Genomic DNA, 20,157 nt, shown 5'->3' with positions numbered 1-20,157 from the left:
AAAGCTCTGTGACTTACAGTGCAGCCTACGCTCACCTCGAGGTCAAACGACGACCTTGATGAGAGAATGAACAGTGGCTTCTAGTTCTCATTTATATTCTAATGTAGAGTTGGTGTCGAATGAGTCTGATGTAACAAGTCGTGGTGATGAAGCCCCTCGCTGCGGAAATCTCTTATGTCATCACACAGAAATCAAAAGAAAAGTCACCCTTTGATATGTTTTTCATAATTATACATTAGGCTGTGGGTGGTGTCAGGAGTTACATGAGCTGTGTGAGTTTCCACACTGTCGCTGCCGTCATGTCAGTTTCCTCTGGACAGCCCCGAACATTCAGCCTGTACCACCCGACACGAATAATAACACAGTACAAACAAAAGTGAGAGGGTCTTAACCTGTATTTAACTCCCTCTCTCTACTGTCTATATTATATATTAATTTTAAAAGCTATGATAATACAGTCAGTTGCCTGTTTAATCGGTCTGCTCTCATTGATATAAGAGTGGTGGACAAAAAATTAATAACACCTTTCACTACTTGTCTCATTTTGAGTTTGAAACACAAGAAAAGTCCTTTTCCCTGCCTGCATACATGACAGCCACTGCCTCACTTCACTGCCACAGTACGAGACAAAAGAGTGTTCAGTTTAACCTCCAATGAGTTGAAGCATTAATTGAGTCAGTAAAGGAGAGGATGGTCTGTCAAATTAAAGCTAACAGGCTAACATCAGTGTTAGCTTCTCCAACAAGTTTACATTGGTATTAGCGTCTCCAACAGGCTAGCGTGTATGTTAGCCTCTCTAACAGGCTGACATCAGTGTTAGTTTCTATGCTACTTTCATCAAGTTAAAAGAAGAGAGTTTGTGAAGAGTCTAGGATTTGAGACTTGGGAAGTATTACGGCCCCAGGACCATAAATTAACAAACTATATCCTCCAAAACGACCATAACGACATTCGGCCACAACGCCTCTCTACAACAGTTTCATCGAAGTCTGAACATAATAACTTTGATGAGGATTTATTGCTGGATGACTGCATTAGATTGATACCTAACTTCCACTTGGAAGAGGCAACACAGGTAAAGCTTAAAAGCCATTACTCAAACTGTGAGAGTCTGGAAGTTAAAGTAAGTCCGTAAGTATGACTTTTAATGCTTTTAATGGATATTTAGTTGCTTTTTCTTTCCCATTTTCCCGTTTTGATAATATGGGGTTTGCTTACAACAGACTAAAATATAGATTAATCTACATTTTGATATAAATCTGTGCTCATCAACTTGCTGACACTTCTTGCAGCTTCCATGACTTGTTACTCAGTTTGTTGTTCTATAATCTCATTCTGGCTGAGCTGTGAATCACAGGCCTACAATGAAGTCCACAGTGGTGTGTATGAGCGTCTGATGAGAGGCCGAGGTGATGGTGTGGATATCAGTGTGTGAGCGTCACAACGTATCAGCAGCGGCCAGCCACTGAGGTGCATTGTGGGAAACCAATGAGTTCATGGGAAGGACAGAGACTTACCCTGGGACTGCTGAGAGGACTGGTGGACAGACCGGAGGACGCTCCGCTGATCGACCGCGATCTACACAAACACACACGGAGTCAGATCAATACACACACATACACAAACACACACACAAAAAACTGCATAATACACTGGGTCAAGTACACCACACAACAACACACACATAACAGGTACACGCAAAATCCCCAAACTTCTTTGTGTAGTTGATTTAGAAATCAGGACTGAACTTTGAGCAGATTGAAGGTGATTTGATCTGAGAGAGAGAAGAAAGTCTCAAACGAGGACACACACAGAGAAAACTTATTTTTCTCTGCTGCCTGCAGTTCTCACTCTTATCACTTTGTCCTTCAGCAGAACGTCCCTCACGGTTCCTCTGTTCCTCTCCTTTAGTCCTGAATACACTCACTGCACCACTGACTTCACAACGCTCTATACATTCATTTGGTGAAACCGTCCTGTTGTGTGTTCGTCCACTGTGAACAGAAATTAACAGATGTTTGTATAGTTTGTCTCTAATTTGGGACACATTAATATTGACCTCCTGCAGCCTCATGTCGCAGAAAAAAAATCAATGCACCGGCCCACTCTCACTCCCCATGGGTCAGTTACAGCAGCTTTGGTCAGTGGCTCAACACTTCAAACATGACGTGGTCGTTATTATTTATCTATTTCTAGCATCTAGGTGAACACAATTCATAGTTTCTCCTCATTATTTCTGCTTAACAGTTCCAAATTATTCTGTTTCCTAAGCCACCTTTTGTTTGCATTTTTTATTTTTGATCTGCAGTGGGTTGTTGTCTTTCTCAGCCACCGTAGAGATCCTGAACCAGCGGGCGTGTTTTTGATGGGGTGTGGTTTGTGAAGGGTCTGTAGAGTCTGCGAGGCTGCAGCTGGACCCTGCAAGTCGTAGTTGACGAGTTTGCAGTGAGAACACGTTGGTTACAAACCAAACAGTGAATGTTTGGATGAACTGAACCTCATTAACATCTTTTTAAACTAAGGTGCTAAAATATTTCAATATATTCATATATTCTATATTCATATTTTATTTCCTCTCTCACAATTTTTCCAGAAAACAGTATTTTTGGTTGATAGTTAAAGCAGCTACTATTGATTTTTTTTATATTAACAATTTATGAAATGACAATGTGTTGTGTGCTTCTGGTTGTAATAATTCATCACAGAGAATCATCAGTTTAATCTGCGGCTCCTGCTCGGTTTTAAAAGTGAGTCTCAGCTGAAAATGTTGGACCAACAGAGTGACGCTGACCACAGAAGGTTTGAAGTGTGAACAGAGCCTGTGGTGATGTTTTTAAGCCCACAGCTTGGACACGACATTCACTCGTGTGTGTTCAAGAGTCAGAGCTTATTAGGAGAATCTGCCAGACAACAAGGAGAGACTCCCGTTAACATTTACCAAACACTCACACATGAGCAACATCCTGGGTTAAAGTCAGGATCTATAAATAGTTCAGAAATGTCAGCATTATACCACACACACACACACACACACACACACACACACACACACACACACACACTGCAAAATTCATTAGCATCAATTCTCTTTTCTTCTCTTCATGAGCTTTTCCATTTTTCATTTACGAATCATTAACTTTTCATATCTCCCTCCTTCTCTTTCTCTCTTTTGCTCAAATGGCATCTCTCCCCTCTCCCTTCTTGATCACACACACACACACACACACACACACACACACACACACACACACACACACACACACACACACACACACACACACACACACACACACACACACACACACACACACACACTTTCTCTCTCTCTCTTTTACCAAAGCCCACACAGGCCTGCCGATGTCTTTGAAGACTTGGGGATTTAATTGCCCGTAGAACAATTTGGCTTTGTTGGAAGTGAAAAATGAAAACAGTAAATCATAATTAAATATGCTTGAAGACGCACGCAAACGCACACACACACACAAAATGGAGGGATGACATCACTTGCACTAAATGCACTTTCACAGTTGTGTCATCATCGCATGAGACGACTTTACAAACATGAAAATGTTGCGTGCTAATGGCGGCAATTTTGTTCTTTCTAGTTTAATTTTTTATATCGTTGCCTCTTTTCTTTGTCTCTCTGTCGTTCGTCACAATAACCCATCGTGTTGTAAACGTGTAATTTGCGTTTCTTTGAGAGGGTTGTGTGTCTTTGCCTCCTTTTTTCTAAACGTCATCAATCAGCTTCTTGCCGACATTAAGCAGTAGATTTAAGAGACGAATATTTAAGACTAAACATGTAAAATATCACCAGGCAACATGTTAAACATTTAAAAATCAGAGCCTTATCACTGTATCACTGCCTGCTGGTATAATTCCTCTTTACATGATGATCTGTTGTGTTTGTGCTGATCAGGCTCACACAACCTGCATCTACTCTGTTAACTAATATTGGGGACATGTTGACGGCTGCCAGCACACGACGCTGCTCCATTAATGACGCTGAGGAGACTCTCCACACTGTCAGACACTTCACAGAGGAGCTTCTGTTAACATGCAACTCATTAACTGTGACACCCATCCAGTCCACAATCAGGAAGCCGGTGCCGGCTAGTCTTTGAAATCTGGAAATTAATTCATGGTTCATCGCTGCTGCTGCGTGCTAGAGAGGAGAACGTTTTATGGATCTCCCCAATTAGATGATGAGCGAGATAAAGGACTATTCAGTGGGAGTGAGAGCCTTATTTCCATCTCCTGTTTGTGCTCCATCTGCATTCCTGGCAATTAATTTATGCTAATCTCCATCAGGACTGCGAACACGTCAACAAACTGCGTTTCCCTGGTGCAAGGTCAACCACATGGGGAGGCTGGAGACTGCACGCATGATGGAAATGACCCGTCCCCACGCTTCACTGGAATAACAGACTGGAACAAATATAAACACACACACACACACACACACACACACACAGATAAACACACACAGACACACACACACACACACAGACAGTGAGGAGTGGAGATGGGTGGAAAGAGAGACGGGGAGCGAGCAAAGGAAACAGAAAAGTTGACCTAAAAATTCTCTTCACCCCCGAGGGCTGAGGGAGGAACGTCAAAGAGGAGACTGTGCTATTTTTCCAATTTCACAGAGAGGAAAATATTCTTCTGCTTCTCTCACAGCACGGATACAGTCAGAGTTCAGTACCAGCGTTTCTGTTTTACTGGGTTTAATTTATCTTGATCATGTGTGTTCCCAATAACACTGGTGGGATCTAATCTAATGCTGATACTCGAAGCATTGTTGGGCAACAAGGCTGTGTTTTAATTATCTGGTAAAAGTGACCTGCAGAGTGCAGTGACCTTTGCTGCATGTCACACTGTCATTTCCCTGTTTCCTGTCTGCTTCTTCACAGTCACTGTTCAATAAAGGCAAAAATATCCCCTTAAAATCCGATCAAATAGTCACCAACCTCAGAACAAACCAGACACGTGTTGTGATCGACTAAACTGGCTGAATGCACACAGATTCAGATATTTTAGGAGTAATAAAGAGTAATGTTTCTGACACCTCATCTGTGCGGATCTCACTTTTTTCTTCTTTTTTTTTTACAGGTCCAGTATAGAGGTTTCAGTGACATCTAGCTGTAAGGTTGCAGATTGCAACCAACTGAACCAACACCTCACCCTCACCATGACGAGGCCAAAAATCGTGAAAGTCCCACTCTAGAGCCAGAGTGTGTGTCAACCACTGCTGCCTGGTCAGTGGCTGTACGTTTCAAAGTGTCACTTCTTAAGGCGCCTGTCTAGTGCAGTTAGTATGAAGAGCGAGAAAAGTCAGTTTTAGGAGGCGCTTGGGGCGGTTGGATGGTCACACTTTCCCTCCGAAGACCAAGGTTTGTGTCCCGTGTGTCAAGTGTCAAAATGTATCTGCTTTTATGTGTCGTTTCCCGAGCAAGTTAACTGTAAATTACACAAGATATCATGTGACTGAATGTAGTTATTTCAACCCAAAGCGTGATCTTAAACCTAACCAAGTAGTTTTGCTGCCTAAACCTGAAAAACTTGACCGTGTCGTTTTTGTGCCTAAACCGAACCAAAGCTCAACTATTTGACAATGTTATTAACAGTCCAAATGTGAAATGTCGTAATATGTCACCTGTTTGTTGTCATGTACATCTTTAAGTCTAACCAGATGTTTCATATTACGTATTATTACGGGACCACGGAGCACTTCAGGTGCAAAACTGGTAACACACCATAGTCTGACTCTTAAGGCCACTGACCAAGCTGCTGTATTTGAGGAGTTGGGAGAGTGAACATGTAGAAACATGGCAGACTCTTCTGAAGAGGACCTGCTCCCTCTGTAGATATAAAAGGCTCATTCTCAGGTAACAAAAACACAGTGATTCTTAGTTTCATTATTCACCAATGCAAACATAATCATGAATATCATTTTCCATTTCTGCCAAAAGAACCACCGAAATCCTACACAATGGATCTTTAACTGATTTTTTATACTAAACAACAAGTTAAAACACCAACTCTAGAGGAAAAATCTTTTTAGCTGACAACTGTTCCACTTTTATCCCCAGTTAGTCTTTACATGTCTGAGGAGGTCAGTAGATTCTGTGAGGAGACATTTTATATCCTTTGTTAGTATAAAAACACTGACGAGCAGTTTTAAGGTCATCATTATTCTCTTCTCTCTCTCTGGTGTCTCCCAACTAAAAACAAATATCCACTACACGACCACACAGGTGATTTACAGAGTCTTCACACTGACGGGGTCATCGTGGGACAAGCAGCGACCTGCAACTGAGCAGTAATGAGCTAACACAGTTTGGAGAGAGGCGCAAATTAAGTGTCAGCTAAACTGGCAGCATTTCAGGCCACTTCAGTCAGTCAAGTATCAGCACTGGATTACCTAAATGAAATATGAATGTGCTCTATAAACTGATAAAAGTAGTAAGATTATTTTTCTGTGATAACTTCTAAACTCACAACACAATTTCAACCTGTTTCTAACACAAATCAAACTGTTTCAATCACACTAATTCAAGGATTTTGCATCATTTCAGGATCGAGACACGAGTTTTTGTTGTTTTTTTGCATCGAACCAAGTTAAAATAATTGACAGCAGCGAGATTTTCTGTGTTTTTCTGGATTTCTTGTGGTGCAATAACCAAATGATTCGTTTTGTTTTTGTTAGAAAGTTGAAATGTAAAATAAATTTTTCTACAATAAACATGTGAACAGGTTACTTACACTTAAACAACGTGCTACATTTAAAAGTGAGGGACACTTCAAGACATTTAAAGGACTTGAACATGCACCGAGTGTTAATAAAAAAGGAAAGTGAACAGATGGATGGTCAAACACTAACATGGAAGTGACACTACAGACAAACTGAGGAAACACGACGGACGGAGCCGGCCAATACCTTTCTTCCTTGCTGCAGTTAGCGTTTGTGATATCCAAACTTTTACTGAAAACAGATTTGCTAAAAAGGGGGCAGACAGAAATAAAGAGACAGACAGAAAGGCAGTCACATAAGGGGAATCCTAACAAACAGCATGCAGTACTCAAAAAGCAAACAAATAAAACTTATGACAAATTCAGCACTGTAAAATAAAATGAAATCAAATCACCATGAAACACAGAGCAACACAAAAACTCATGCACAGATTGATAAATCAGGAACAAAAAAACCAGGAGGAGAAACATTCATGGTTCATGCTCCAGTCAGCGGGACATTCAACACTCCCTCGCTGTAGAGAAGCGATTTCTGTTTCCATCTCCTGGAACTTGTTTACACGGTGTAATGTTCAAATGTATTATCTCTGAATCATCCATCAGGCAGCAGAGACCTTCAGAAATGTAATAACAGACGAGCAGCTGAGCAGGCTCTGTGACAACCAGAAATCAGGTGAGGCGTGCTTAATGAATCTGCAAACATTCTGTCAGAGCTGGAAAATAAAACCTAATGCTTCGGTCGTGTTTGTGAAAAGATCTGATGAAGTCTTCAGTCGAGTCGAGCGATATGTTTTTTCAAGGCCGATACCAATAATCATTATTAGATCAGCAGACTGATAACCGATAACTGGAACCAACATCAGCGTCACAAAGTCAAGAACAACCAGTGACGGATTGTAACCAAAGACAATTTACACAAATGCTGTAGTCAAGTACATTTCTGTCTTTCACTCCACATAATGAATCTAATAACTTCAGCAAGCAAATTCAGATTATTCAGTGCTGATCAGCTGTAACTCGTGACTGAAGAATGAATGAATCTGTATATAAATCGATTTGTCCTCAGTCTATCGTCGAGGATTTCTTTGTGAAAACGTCTGAGGATGTTCAGTTTGTCTCCTCCTGTAAACATCACGTGATGATGTTCCTGCCCGTCTACGATCAAACCTGCCGACATCTTAACTTTATGTGTATTAAGTCAAAACACATCACTTCCAACAGCAACACAGCTGAACGCTGAAGACATAACGTTTCCATCTTATTAACCTTCACGTCTCTGCCGGTCGAACACATCGAGCTGAATCCTCAGTCTCTCTCTGTGTTGGTCGTTTACTCTCACTGAAAAGGGAGGAAATGTACGAACACACAAACTGTTTGTGCCGTCGGAGCCTCCGGTCCACATTAAAGTCTGACTTTCATGTGGATCTGAGCTCCTCTCGCTCTGCTTGTAACCCTTCAATTAAATTGATGTGAAATGGCTCCCTCTCACTCTGAAAGCTGTAAATGATGAAGATTATGAAGGTTGTCAGAGCAGATTTATTGCTCTGCTCTTGGACTGTTGACCTTTATATGACAGTTAAGTGAATTTATTCATTTCTAAATACATTAAGCCTAATTGGGAAGGTCCTGTGGGTCAATTAGGTTAAATTTTAGGATAAATGTGAACATTTAATGAAAATTAAACTAAATAATCTCTTCTGAATCAGCTCTCCTTTCATGAGTCAGTCCTGCACATCGACTTCAAACTGTCATCATTTTGCTGAATGTGGGATCAAAGCAGCTCCTGGAGGAGGTGGAAGTAAATATATATATTTTCTGGACAGATTTTCGTCTTCTTCCTCGTCTTTCGGCTGCTCCCTGTTGGGGGTCTTCACAGCGGATCATCTGCTCGCTACGCTACACATAAACTGTCTGGTTTTCATAAATATTGTACTTATTGACCATATGAACGCAGATTAAAAAACAAAGCACTTTATGATAAAGATGTTAAAACCTTTATCGACTTGCTTTTATCTAAAGTGACGTCGTCCTTTTTACATTTGCATGTTTTAATATTTAATCTTGATCTTTTATTTAGTGTTTACTGCATCGCCTTACGTCATTACTTTATGATCAATTTCTTATTTCACATTGTTTGCTGCCGTACTTTCATCCTTTTGTTTTCACTGTCTGTCAAAGCACTTTGAAAAACTTCTTCTGAAAAACTTCACAAATCTCCCGCTGTTACTCAATAAAGACGCTCAATGAAAAAAGAGCTGTATAATACTGCAGACAGAAGACTGAAGCCTGCGTTTCAGTCGTGGCTTCAGATATTTACACATAATGGAAATGTTTTTATTTTGCCCACATAATAATATTCATAGAGCCAGAAACACCTCAACCACCAACAGCCTGAAGTCCCTCAGCTGGTGAACACAGGAGCGCTTCGTGTTTACTTTACATCACAGCTGAGCGTTTTAAAAACAGAGAGCATATTTTTAAGTTTTAAAACCTCTCAGACAGACGTTAATACGTTATCATCAAGCTATTAAAACCAACAGGGTTTCCATCATCATCATCATCATCATCATGTCAGCTTTAATTGTTGGTTGGTTGTTTTGACGTGTGTGTATATTTACGTGGCAGCCTTTATGTCCAAGACAAATTTCCCTCAGGACAAATAAAGTAATCTTGAACCTTCATCACGACACAAAAAGAACGGATCTCTACACGTTGATCCTCGGACGTCCAAACCTTTCAAAGTATTCCTACATGTTCGTGTTTTCCCGACAAACGGCCTCTTCTGGTCGAGTAAATAAAGACTGAATGTGATGTTGTTGTAGTTCTGCTAAATGTATCAGGGAGGATGTTGGATGGATGCATGTACTTCGACACTGATGATGGCCATTTAAGTCCCATCTTGAACAAATAGTAGACAATGGTTTCACAGTTTACAGGACCAACCGACCGTCTAACAGAAGATGCCTCAGACACCCGAACCAAACTGAACCCTAACCAGAGCAGTGACAGATGAGAAAACACTCATTTACTCACAAACAGTAACACTCGCTGTTTTTTAACAACAGTTATTTGCACTGGTTCAAGAAGACACTGGTATAAAAAAATGGTGTCTTGCTCATCAAAGAACGCTCAGATGGCTCATCATGACTAACAGACTATTTAATATTTAGGATGACAGACTTGATGGGAGATAAACTGGCACAAACAGCTGACTGGACAATGAAAATGACTCATCAACTGTAAAGGACCACAGTAAATTAGTTTGAGTCACTGGACTAGAACCAAAACCCCAAAATGAAATTCAGTCATAGTCGGCTGCCCCAGGCTGATGGAAAGTTGCTGATTGTAAAAGATGTTATTTAAAACCTTTTTTAAGATGAAATCTTCACTGTAGCTGCAAAATTAAAAGTGCGCAACCCAACTGAAGTAGGTACACAAACTCAACTGTGCATGGAAGGTGTAAATAATATCTTTTTAAAAATCAGTTTGGGATCTCGGGGCTTCCGGAGACGTCAGACTTGCTGTATGAAGCCATTTTTTCCCCCTGGTTAGTTTTCCAGTTTAAATCAAGTCTCCAGCTACTTCAGTTGTTTAGGAGAATCCTGCAACTCTGTTTTGCTGTGAAGCTCCAGAAATGTCTTGTGGAAACTTCTCCCTGCCTTTCCATCAGCATGGGGGGGAGCAGACCCCACTGTCCACTGTGTTTCTTTTGTTTGTGCCACAACTTGATTTACATAAATCAGAATTCAAATCGTGCAACATCTGTCATGCGAGATGCACAAAAATTACGTTTGTTGTGCTTTTACAGATGCAGAGTAATATTTGTTATGCCAAGGCTCAGTTCTCAGCTTCGTGTCATACCCGGGATAAAAATGATGCTCTTTCATGGAACTGATCCTGGATGTTGAGACACATTTTCAAACATTTAGACTCTTTAAAATATTCTGACTGATATTCTGTCGGTTCATCCCAACAACACAAACATCAACAGTCACTTTATGCACCAACTTGCCAAATACATGTCAGGTTCACAGCCTCTTGTCCTCTTCGACTGCATGCTCCATGCACACTTAACACACACGACGCACAAACCTGAGAGTCCTGCTCATGCATTTTAACAGTTTTAAACCAGAACTAAGAGCACACTTGTTAATCTGGCAGAGTTTACGTCAGGCTTTGTTTGATATGTACCGAACATGTTGAACTGACAGATAGAGAACGATGCATCATGTATTTAACCTCAGTTCAGAGAAGGCGTGGACAGACCTCACAGCGAAGTGAAGAACTGAACTAAGGTCGTACTGAAGACAAACAGTGTGTGACACAAATTAGAAAAAGGACCAGTCAGATTGATGCTGATGCTCCTTCCTTCCTTTGCTTCACTGAACTGAGATTAAACACAATATTTACACTTTAAACACTCTGAACAACAGCACCTCCTCTTGACTGACCCGTGTGTCTCAGGCATGTCTGTCCATGCTCATGAACACACGTGCAGGTCTCCGTCTCTTACCTCTGACCGTGGGTCGCCATGTCGATGGCTCGTCGCACAGGGACGGGAGATCCTCCCTCCGTGACGCTCAGCACCTCCATGGACTTCCTCTCCGGTCTGCGCTTACCGTGACGGCTCAGCATGGGTGAATCCACACGCTTCCTGGGAGGGTCTGCTGAGCGATGTCAGGGGTCAAACGTCAATGAGGGGAGAACACAGGGACAGAAACTAGTCAGGAAACCAGATCGACAAAGTCAACAAAATCAGCACTTCCTCTGGCGTGCAATGTTATAGCTGATGGTACAGTACTACTGACACATACACTATACTTTTCTGTCTTCCAAGTAGTACACAAGTAGTACTGCACGTGTATTTTTACTGCTGTACTTTTTCTTCTATTCTTATTTTATACACATTTAACTGTTCTCTTTAATTTTCTCTATCTGTACTTATTCTGTCCTTGGGCTCCCCTCTGAGGATCAATAAAGGATTATCTGATCTTATCTCGTCTTTACCAAAGAAAAGCTGCCTTATTTTTGTATCTTGATATCCATCCAACACATTTATTCTATCTGGACAGGAGTTGAAAAAAAGTTCCCTAAAACGGTGACGTAATGTTTGAATTTGAAGGTGCAAATACATCGGTGTGAAGCCAAGCCAACCTCTGTTAGCTCAGAGGCTTGAGGCAGTGTTGACTTGTGTACTTGCTGGAAATGATCCACAATCCCAGGCTCCCTAAACAAGTCATCTCCTCGCTTTGTTTCTCTAAAACGTCTCTGGTGCAGCATTTGAAAGATGGAGGGTAGACAATAGATGTAAATACTAACATGGAGCTGGTATTTTATTGGCTGAGGAGGTAAGCCATCTGTGATCCGCAGTCTGTCTGCATAGATAGTCCGATGACAGGATCTCCTGAGTGCTCTTAAGATGAGAACTTCAGCTGCTGACATATTAACATGCTGATGTTTAATGTCAACAAGGGTCACCTTCTTAGTTTAGCTCCGGGGATTTAAAGTGTGACGCCATGTTTCCACATAGCTCTGTGTGCATATGTCAACTCAAAGTATAATTTAATTCAATGGGAACCTTTGTGATCTCAGATGTGTTTGCAAACTCCTCCTGTCTTTTTTTTCAGTCTAGAATGACGGTGTGCAGTCTGTGCCACAGGAACGTACAATGGCAACTTAGCTAACTGATTGAGTTTTTGTGACGCTCGCCTGATGATGGCTGTCAGCTGATCACCATGTTATACACAATCATGACCTATCAATTAAAAATTACACTCTCTGTTTAGCTGGACGGGCCTACCGATCTCGTTGCGTGGCGGCAGGTTCTGGTCCTCGTGGCTCGGATACCTCTCCTTACGGTCCAGCAGCAGGAAGTAGATCATCTTCTCCTGGTTCTCCCTGGAGAGAGGAGAGAGCTCGCCGTCAGCTGAGTGCTCATTGGTTAAGAGCGGGACAGTAAGACGCTCCATCATCACAGACATATTAAATAGAAAAATTCATCAAACTGACAATTTCTCAGCCGTCTCATCTATTTCTCTGGCCATCTCCTTCCTCCCCCTCCTCCCCTCTTTAATCTACTTCCTCTGTGGTTTTATCGTCTCTTTGCTCCCTCCACCCTTCCTCCCCCTGCTCCTCCTCCCCCTGCTCCTCCTCCTCCTCCTCCTCCTCCTCCTCCCCCTCCTCCTCCTCCTCCTCCTCACTCACTCCTCAGACAGCAGGTCTTTGGTCAGTTTTTCCTTGTCTCTGAAGCAGCCCAGAGAGTGCATGCTCTCCAGGACGTCAGGGTCGATCTCCTCGGCCGTAGCCAGCGTCCTGATGGCCACCTTCCTGGGGACGGGTTGCTCGGGCTCTGGCTCGTTCTTTCCAGCTCTGCGACACGACACATGCAAATAACAGAATGAGCTTCGGGTTTAAGACATGCAAGTGTTTATTAAGGCGTAGACAAATACATTTAGACTTAACTTGGTAATAGCTTGTGGCTTTTGCCTTTGAAGTTGACCTTTTTGTAAGAACAAATGTTTCCTTCGAAAATTAAATCATGTTCAGTTGTAAAAAGCCGCTAATTGAGCACACTGGGTAGCTGAAACCTGAGGGGAGCCGTGCTCTACTGCACAAAACTTTCTGATAAGCAAACAAACAAGTATAATAACTGGAAAGGGAAGCAGGAGCGCTAAAGCGTGACGGATATGCGGCACAAACTTTGTTTTGTAAGCTGATGATTTGGGAACAATGTGCCTTCCTCATTAGCTTCGAAGACAAATGTGTTAGCATCTCATTTGTTGCCTCCAGGTCGACAGGATAAATCCCAACAATATGGAATAAACTAATGTTTTTTAATCAAATACAGATAAGTCACATGTCCTCATGTTCCAGATCTCTCACTCTCAAGACTGATGGAGCTGCTGCTTCGTCTATAAACTAGCTTTGATGTGCTTATTCTGCATCACCTGCTTTAATGAGGACGTGCATACAGACATTAAACAGGGAAGAAATAAGTAACAGATGTTTCTACTTACAGGTACCACGTGTGCTTCTGGATCTGCTCTAACTGTAACAGAACATTAGAAGAGGAAACAAACGTTAATGTCTCTTTAATTTGTAATTGAAACAAACGAGCAGTTATGTTTGAAGGCATCATGACGCAGGACGTTGGAGCAGGATGTGATCTTTGTTACAGCTTCATTTTCATACTCAAAGACTCCGTAAGTAACAATATTTATCTTCTTTTTGAATCAGGAAGGTCTTTTGAAACCTGATGGTGCAACCAAAATATACAGATCCAACAGAGAGGATACTTTAACTTCTGACAATGAGCCTATAAGTACGGATACACAATACGATTTTTTCAGCTGATACGATAACAAATAATTACCGGCCTTTCATGGCCGTTACTGTTAACGTAACTGATAATGTCACATTTTTATTCTGAACCTGTAGTTTATTCACACCTGAGGGTGAGACAGGCTCAGACGTAGTGAGCACAGACAGATGATTTAATATTACGCAGCTCTAATGAGATTTGTTGTGTCAAGACTTATAGACTTTCTCGCTCCTCGCTGATCCCCTGCTGAACACATACTGCGAGCACTTTAACCATTCAGCGCCATTTTGATTCTACTAAACCTCTGATTTGTTTTGTGGGAGGCTGAGAAAAGGAGGATTTACCAATTCTTTATATATTAATAATTTGAACTGTGTGACCTCGACATGTCTGGCGTTAGTTTTAGCTGCAGGTAAGTTAATGAAAGAGGTCACAATGTGGCGTCACTGATCATTGGCCCTTTAGGCTGTTTCACGTAACTGAACTCAGTCTCTTGACAAGCTGCCGTGATCGAACAGAAACATTGGTCTTTATCTATGAATTTACTCATTTATAAGATGAGTAGCTGTTAAAAAACAACTGTTTAAAGCTCAAATAACTGCAGACTAATCATGAGTGAAAGCACATTATCTAAATACATCCTTTGTTGTTTTAGTTTCTATTCTAAGCCAAAGGAAAAACCTTGGCCTGAGATGAAAAGATTGTATGCAGAGCAGAGTAGCTGCAGGGCCGGTCCTGGTGCAATTCTGCTAAATTTAGCCTGAGCAGTCCCGAAGGCAACAGCCCAGACTGAAAAACTGCAAACTGAGCACGAGTCCACTGATGGAAGATTTCAGCCCTCTGCGTCCTCTGCAGCCAGGCTGGCCGGTGAGGTGAGACCAGGTGAAGTGCGTCGCTTACCGTGAGCCTCTTGGTGGCGTCCACTTCAATCATACCGCGCAGGAGATTCTGACAGTCTGGAGGGATGAAGTGAGGCATGTGGAAAACTCCCAGCTTCACCTTCTCCAGAAGGTTCCTCAGGTTGTCATCGTCGAAAGGCAGAGCGCCCTGGAGGAAGAGGAGAGGAGGAAACATGTCGGTCGCTGTTTATTTGACACTTTGGTGTAACGTGTCACCAAAACATTTCCATCTCTGTATCTGGCTATTTAATGTATATACATCACTCAGTTTGTGGAGATGCAACAAAGAAGCAAATAACATGTATTAAAAATGAGAAACCGCTCACAAGACTCCCCTTCAGTCTGTTTATTAACCTCTGAAGATGAGCCTATAAGAGTGCAGAGTGCAGTGAACATCTGCTAGACACCAAACAGAATCACAAACTAATATCATCTAAGTCTAATTTTTGATCCATTATTTTCAAATCTTCTAATATATTCTGTGTCAACGTGGCCTGTGGCTGTTGAGAGATCTCAAACACCTGCAGGCCTGAACACCTGGAGGAGGTATCAACCTGCCCCGTCAGACCAAACGACACACCGACATCCTGCTGTCGCCGTGTGAGCAGCCTGTCAGGTGTTCAGGTCTGGAAGCAGTTTGGAATCGGTCATCAGAGTCGGTGATGATGAAGCCGTTTGTATCGCAGCCAGCCAGCCGGCTCGGCCTTTACTCTCCAGCTGGGGAGCGCGCTCAGTGACGTGGTGACCGATACCATTTCCTCCTCAGTGAAAAGGAGGCAGGACGCAGCCAGATGGCCGCCGACACTGTGTGTGTAATCAAAACAACACGAGCGGAGAGATTTATCTTCACATGATGACTGTGTTCTGAGCTCCATCTTAATCAGGAGAGGAACGTGCCCGCGTGCACAGAGTACACCGACAAACAGTCATTTAGTCAATACTCACTCGTCACTGTCGCATTATGTTGCTGCTGGAATGAAAAGCCTTTGTTATTTATGTGATGTGCATTTTTGTGTCACTGTGTGTGCTACACAGCAACATGAATAGCTCTAATGTATACACAACACACAACTGAGGCACTGGAATATTTAAAGGGGAATGTCTTATTTTAAAAAGGGCCCATATGTTAATGTGAGAGCACTCATTTATGGAAGATATTCCCAACACGCTGTGTAAACTGTTGCCCTTCATAATGATCTATGTCAGTGTTCTCTGATCCAATATCCCTTCTGACAGAACATTATTTGTCCGTACCAACCAAATAAAAAAAATCATTCAGATGACAGTTTTCTTATCTGCTGACTTTAAGACAAAAATATTTCTGTCATATGAGGAAAAGATCAGGCTCACGACTAAACGAAAAAATATATTGACAGTTTATCGCAAACAGGTTGCAAATAACGTCACACTACACTCGAGAGCAGTCGCCAATTAACTTACTTTCAATCGAAAAATCCCTGAATCAGCACAACCAACCAGAAATTGTTGAGCTATTTCACTCAGTGTTGGATGAACAACGATGTCCAAACCGTCTATCGACGATTCACAGTCCAACTAGCAACTTTAGACATGAGAATGGAGTTGGAGACGACATCTACTGGCTTTTATCTGCATATGAATGCAGGAAATTTTAAAAAAAGAAGCAAATGAAAAGCTAAAATGGTGTCAGACAACAGCTAGAGCGGTCCTCTTTTGCTCGCCACAGGGACTGTTTACCTGCATGTAATCAAAGCCCATTCAGATGTAATTGACCGACTGCAAATGGAAACCAGAGTGTTTCGATACAAAAGCCCCACAAGTCCCTTAACTACAGATGCCAATCATCTGTCAAATCTGTCAGATGTTCATAGAAAGATGACAACACTGAGACAAGCTGGATGATAAAGCCATGTTAGTTGTGGCAGGGTTTCATTTCTGAGCTTATTTAATACATAATGTGGCTTCAATGTTTTATTGTCCACAACATGTTTCATCTTCAATGTAATCCCAGCTGGTGTGAAAACAAAGAGATGGTTGTATAAGAACAGACGCGGTGGTCTATACAGTACGTCATCCACGCTTTACTCACACACCAGTGAAGTTTGAAAAAGCAGATGTACAAATGTTATATAACAGCGTGACCTTCAGTATCAATAATAAACCTTCCTGTCACAAAGTGTATTTGGATGTTAACCTTTAATTTCCAGGTCGAGTGATGGTGTCAGGTAGTTTATTTTGTGCTGAAACACTTCAGTGACCTTCCTCACTACCTTGGATATTCTGCTGGGAACAACTGCTTCACACATAAAGAGTTCATTCAGCATAAATATTTGCCTCAGGAAACAAACTAGCAAATCACTTTTTCCTTCTCTTTCCTCTGCAACGCTGCATCAAACCAGGAGAGTGAGCAGGTTCATCTGTGACTGCAGATTTTGAATTACAATACACCTGCAGGGAGGAATATATATATATATATATATATATATGAAACACATATATATATATATATATATATATATATGAATCCAGGATATACGCTGTAGGTTGACCAATGATGGTAGGGGTGTCGCAATATAGTAGATATAGCAATAATATCGTTATCGTGAATTAGTTTGGTCTGGATCATCTCTGATCATGTGGTTGTGATCAAGGGCTGCTGGAAGTTTTGCTTTCATCAAGAGCAACAGTAGATACACAGAAGAACAAATAACACAAGTCTCTTAAAATGATTAACTCACTTCAAACTAACTAATAACATTACTTATTTAAGCTGACTTGAATATTCTCAACAGTACAGCATCATACTTACAGTGTTATACTAACCGTCAGACTTAATGCAGATGACAGGAGACGTTAAAATCAGCACCACTCATTAACAACAGAACTGTTAGCTTCCATCCATCGTCACACAAGCTCGATCTGGTCTACTGTTGCTATAACTTCAGCTGAACTGTACTCAGCGCCCGTTATTATAATTTAAGCACCCAACTACCTTACAGCAAAATAACGTAAGTAATATAATATAATATAATATAATGCCGAACCGAGCCTCAGCTGGCCTCTCCACAGCCTTTAAGTTACTGTTGGCGCCACACAGAGGCACCGACCGTTCATTCAGCAGTTAAGCTAGCTAGCTAGCCGTTGTAGTTACTCGTTGTTTCCTTCATGCCTGTCACTGCTACCTTGTCTTACCTTCCATCTTATCACCGATGGTCTTTTAACGAGCTTTTAGCAGGGAGCTGCTGAAGCTCAGTGTGCCGATTAATAGGCAGTTAAACCGGGTTGAACACCTAACGCGGCTCCGCTCGTCTGCGGTGCCTCCGCTGTAAGCTAGCAGGTGAGTCCGCAGATTCGTGACTTTGCCATCTAGTTCCGGTGTTGAACCCAGAATACGTCCACAAACTGCCGCTCAGGTGTTTGGGTGTCGTTACTGTCCGCTCAGGGGGCTCTGATCGCTGCTGTCCTCCATTTTCGGAGCAAAACAGCTCAACGTTAACGTTAGCTTGTTTACTGAGAGGTCACTGGGGTCAAAGGTCAAGCTGATGTGAAGTGTTAGCGCGCCCCCTGCTGGATCTTAGGAGAACTACAACAAACAGCCTGATGCATTCAGGGACAGTTTGCTTCTTCAGCTCTTTACACTGTAAACACTATGATCTCCCCCTCCTGTGTATTATAAACACATCCTAAAAGTACTGGAGGAAACGCCAGAGATTATCATCACTAAACTTAACATTTAAAAAAAGGATAATTTTCTCAGTTTTGATCGTATTTTACTCAGATGCCTGCCTGATTATTATTTAAAATTATTATTATTATAGCACATCACTGTTCAGAAGGACAGTATTTGGCCAGTCTGCTTTCAGATAATACACCAAACGAGAGGGCACAAATAAAAAATATATATATTTCAAACAGGTTATTACAGCTCGGATATAAACTTTTCACCCCTCGTTCAGCCCTGACAGATAACACCACTCATGTTGACCCCACACTCAAGACGCTCAGTTTATCGGCTGCTGTCACTCACCACTAAAAGTGCAAACAGGATGACTCCACAGCTCCATGCATCTGCTTTCCTCCCGTCATACTTCTCCCCCTGGTAGAGACAGACAGACAGACAGACAGGCAGGCAGGCAGATAGACAGGCAGACAGGCAGACAGACAGACAGACAGACAGACAGATAGACAGACAGACAGACAGACAGACAGGCAGGTAGAGGACAGTCACATCATCAACTCTGATAGAAGTCTGTGTGCAACATTTATTCTGAGCCTGACAGCTTTGAGCCGTGGCACCAAACTTAATGTAAAAATTCACCCGTTTATGGAAATACCTTCAATGTAGGAGCAGCAATTTGTGATGCTGGCGGTGCTGCAGGAGTTACTTTAAGGATGAAGTGTTTGAATTTTCCTCTTTTCTGCTATGTGAGGTACATTAGTTCATCATTTGCAGCAGCGCTGAGATCTGAGTCTGGGGACGCCAGGAAACTACTCTCGTCTACAACATTTACATTTTAAAAATCAATTTTACTCTCAGGTTTACAGAAGAGTGTATTAACCGGTTCACAGAAGTTGTACTTGAGTAAAAGTAAAGATATTGTGCTTGAATATCACTTTGGTAGTATACTTACTACTACTACTACTTTAAAAGTAAATGTTGGTTATATTAACATACTGTCAGGGATTAACAGCCTGGATTATTATTGAATCCAATATCAAGCATTTTTCTTGTCTGATTTAGTTTTTTAGTTTATTATTTCAAATCTGATTGCCAATAAAATAAAATGTGTTACTTTGGCCCTCATGCAGCATGAAACCTGCAAAGTAACTAGTAATCAAATAAATGTAGTGAGTAAAAAGTACAATATTTGGCTCCAGATGCAGTTGAGTGGAGGTAAAAAGCTGCAGAAAATGGAAATAATTAAACTAGAAGTACCTTAAAATTGTACTTAACTACAGTACTTGAGGAAATGTATCTGGTGACATTATATCACTGTCATACCAAATAAATAGTAAAATACATTTGACCAAATATATATTGAATGAACATGCAGAGTCAGGATCTTTATGTGTGAGTGTATATTTAAAAAATGTCTGTCGAATTAAAAACTTAATGTATGTGAACAAAAAGTAAATGAGGAAGTCTTCATCTGCGTTGTGTTCATTAGATACAGGAACAGTAATTTAAGTCTGGTGTCCACA

At 41.5% G+C, this 20,157-nt stretch overlaps 1 protein-coding gene across 26 annotated transcripts in view; it reads right to left on the bottom strand.

Annotated features, from left to right (window-relative positions):
- The window catches only part of LOC311261541 (serine/threonine-protein kinase BRSK2-like), a 175,647-nt gene that overhangs the window by 17,384 nt on the left and 138,106 nt on the right, over nucleotides 1-20,157 (bottom strand). For 14 of the 26 annotated variants that reach the window (XM_084360279.1, XM_084360263.1, XM_084360264.1 and 11 more), the window contains 8 exons: nucleotides 18,983-19,051; nucleotides 14,978-15,124; nucleotides 13,773-13,804; nucleotides 12,961-13,125; nucleotides 12,557-12,654; nucleotides 11,270-11,423; nucleotides 6,944-7,003; nucleotides 1,518-1,578 (listed from right to left, as the gene is read on the bottom strand). In XM_084360279.1, the coding sequence (XP_084216405.1) occupies nucleotides 1,518-1,578; nucleotides 6,944-7,003; nucleotides 11,270-11,423; nucleotides 12,557-12,654; nucleotides 12,961-13,125; nucleotides 13,773-13,804; nucleotides 14,978-15,124; nucleotides 18,983-19,051 (786 nt within the window). Of the gene's footprint in view, nucleotides 1-1,517; nucleotides 1,579-6,943; nucleotides 7,004-11,269; nucleotides 11,424-12,556; nucleotides 12,655-12,960; nucleotides 13,126-13,772; nucleotides 13,805-14,977; nucleotides 15,125-18,147; nucleotides 18,483-18,982; nucleotides 19,052-20,157 lie in introns of those variants that run through there. The other 12 variants (XM_084360281.1, XM_084360269.1, XM_084360257.1 and 9 more) reach the window with 4 other exon arrangements.

This window comes from Pagrus pagrus (assembly GCF_965226575.1).
Source record: "Pagrus pagrus genome assembly, chromosome: 1".
Taxonomy (NCBI): domain Eukaryota; kingdom Metazoa; phylum Chordata; class Actinopteri; order Spariformes; family Sparidae; genus Pagrus; species Pagrus pagrus.
The sequence above is the reverse complement of the archived record's forward strand: the minus strand, read 5'-3'. Positions and strand labels throughout refer to the sequence as shown.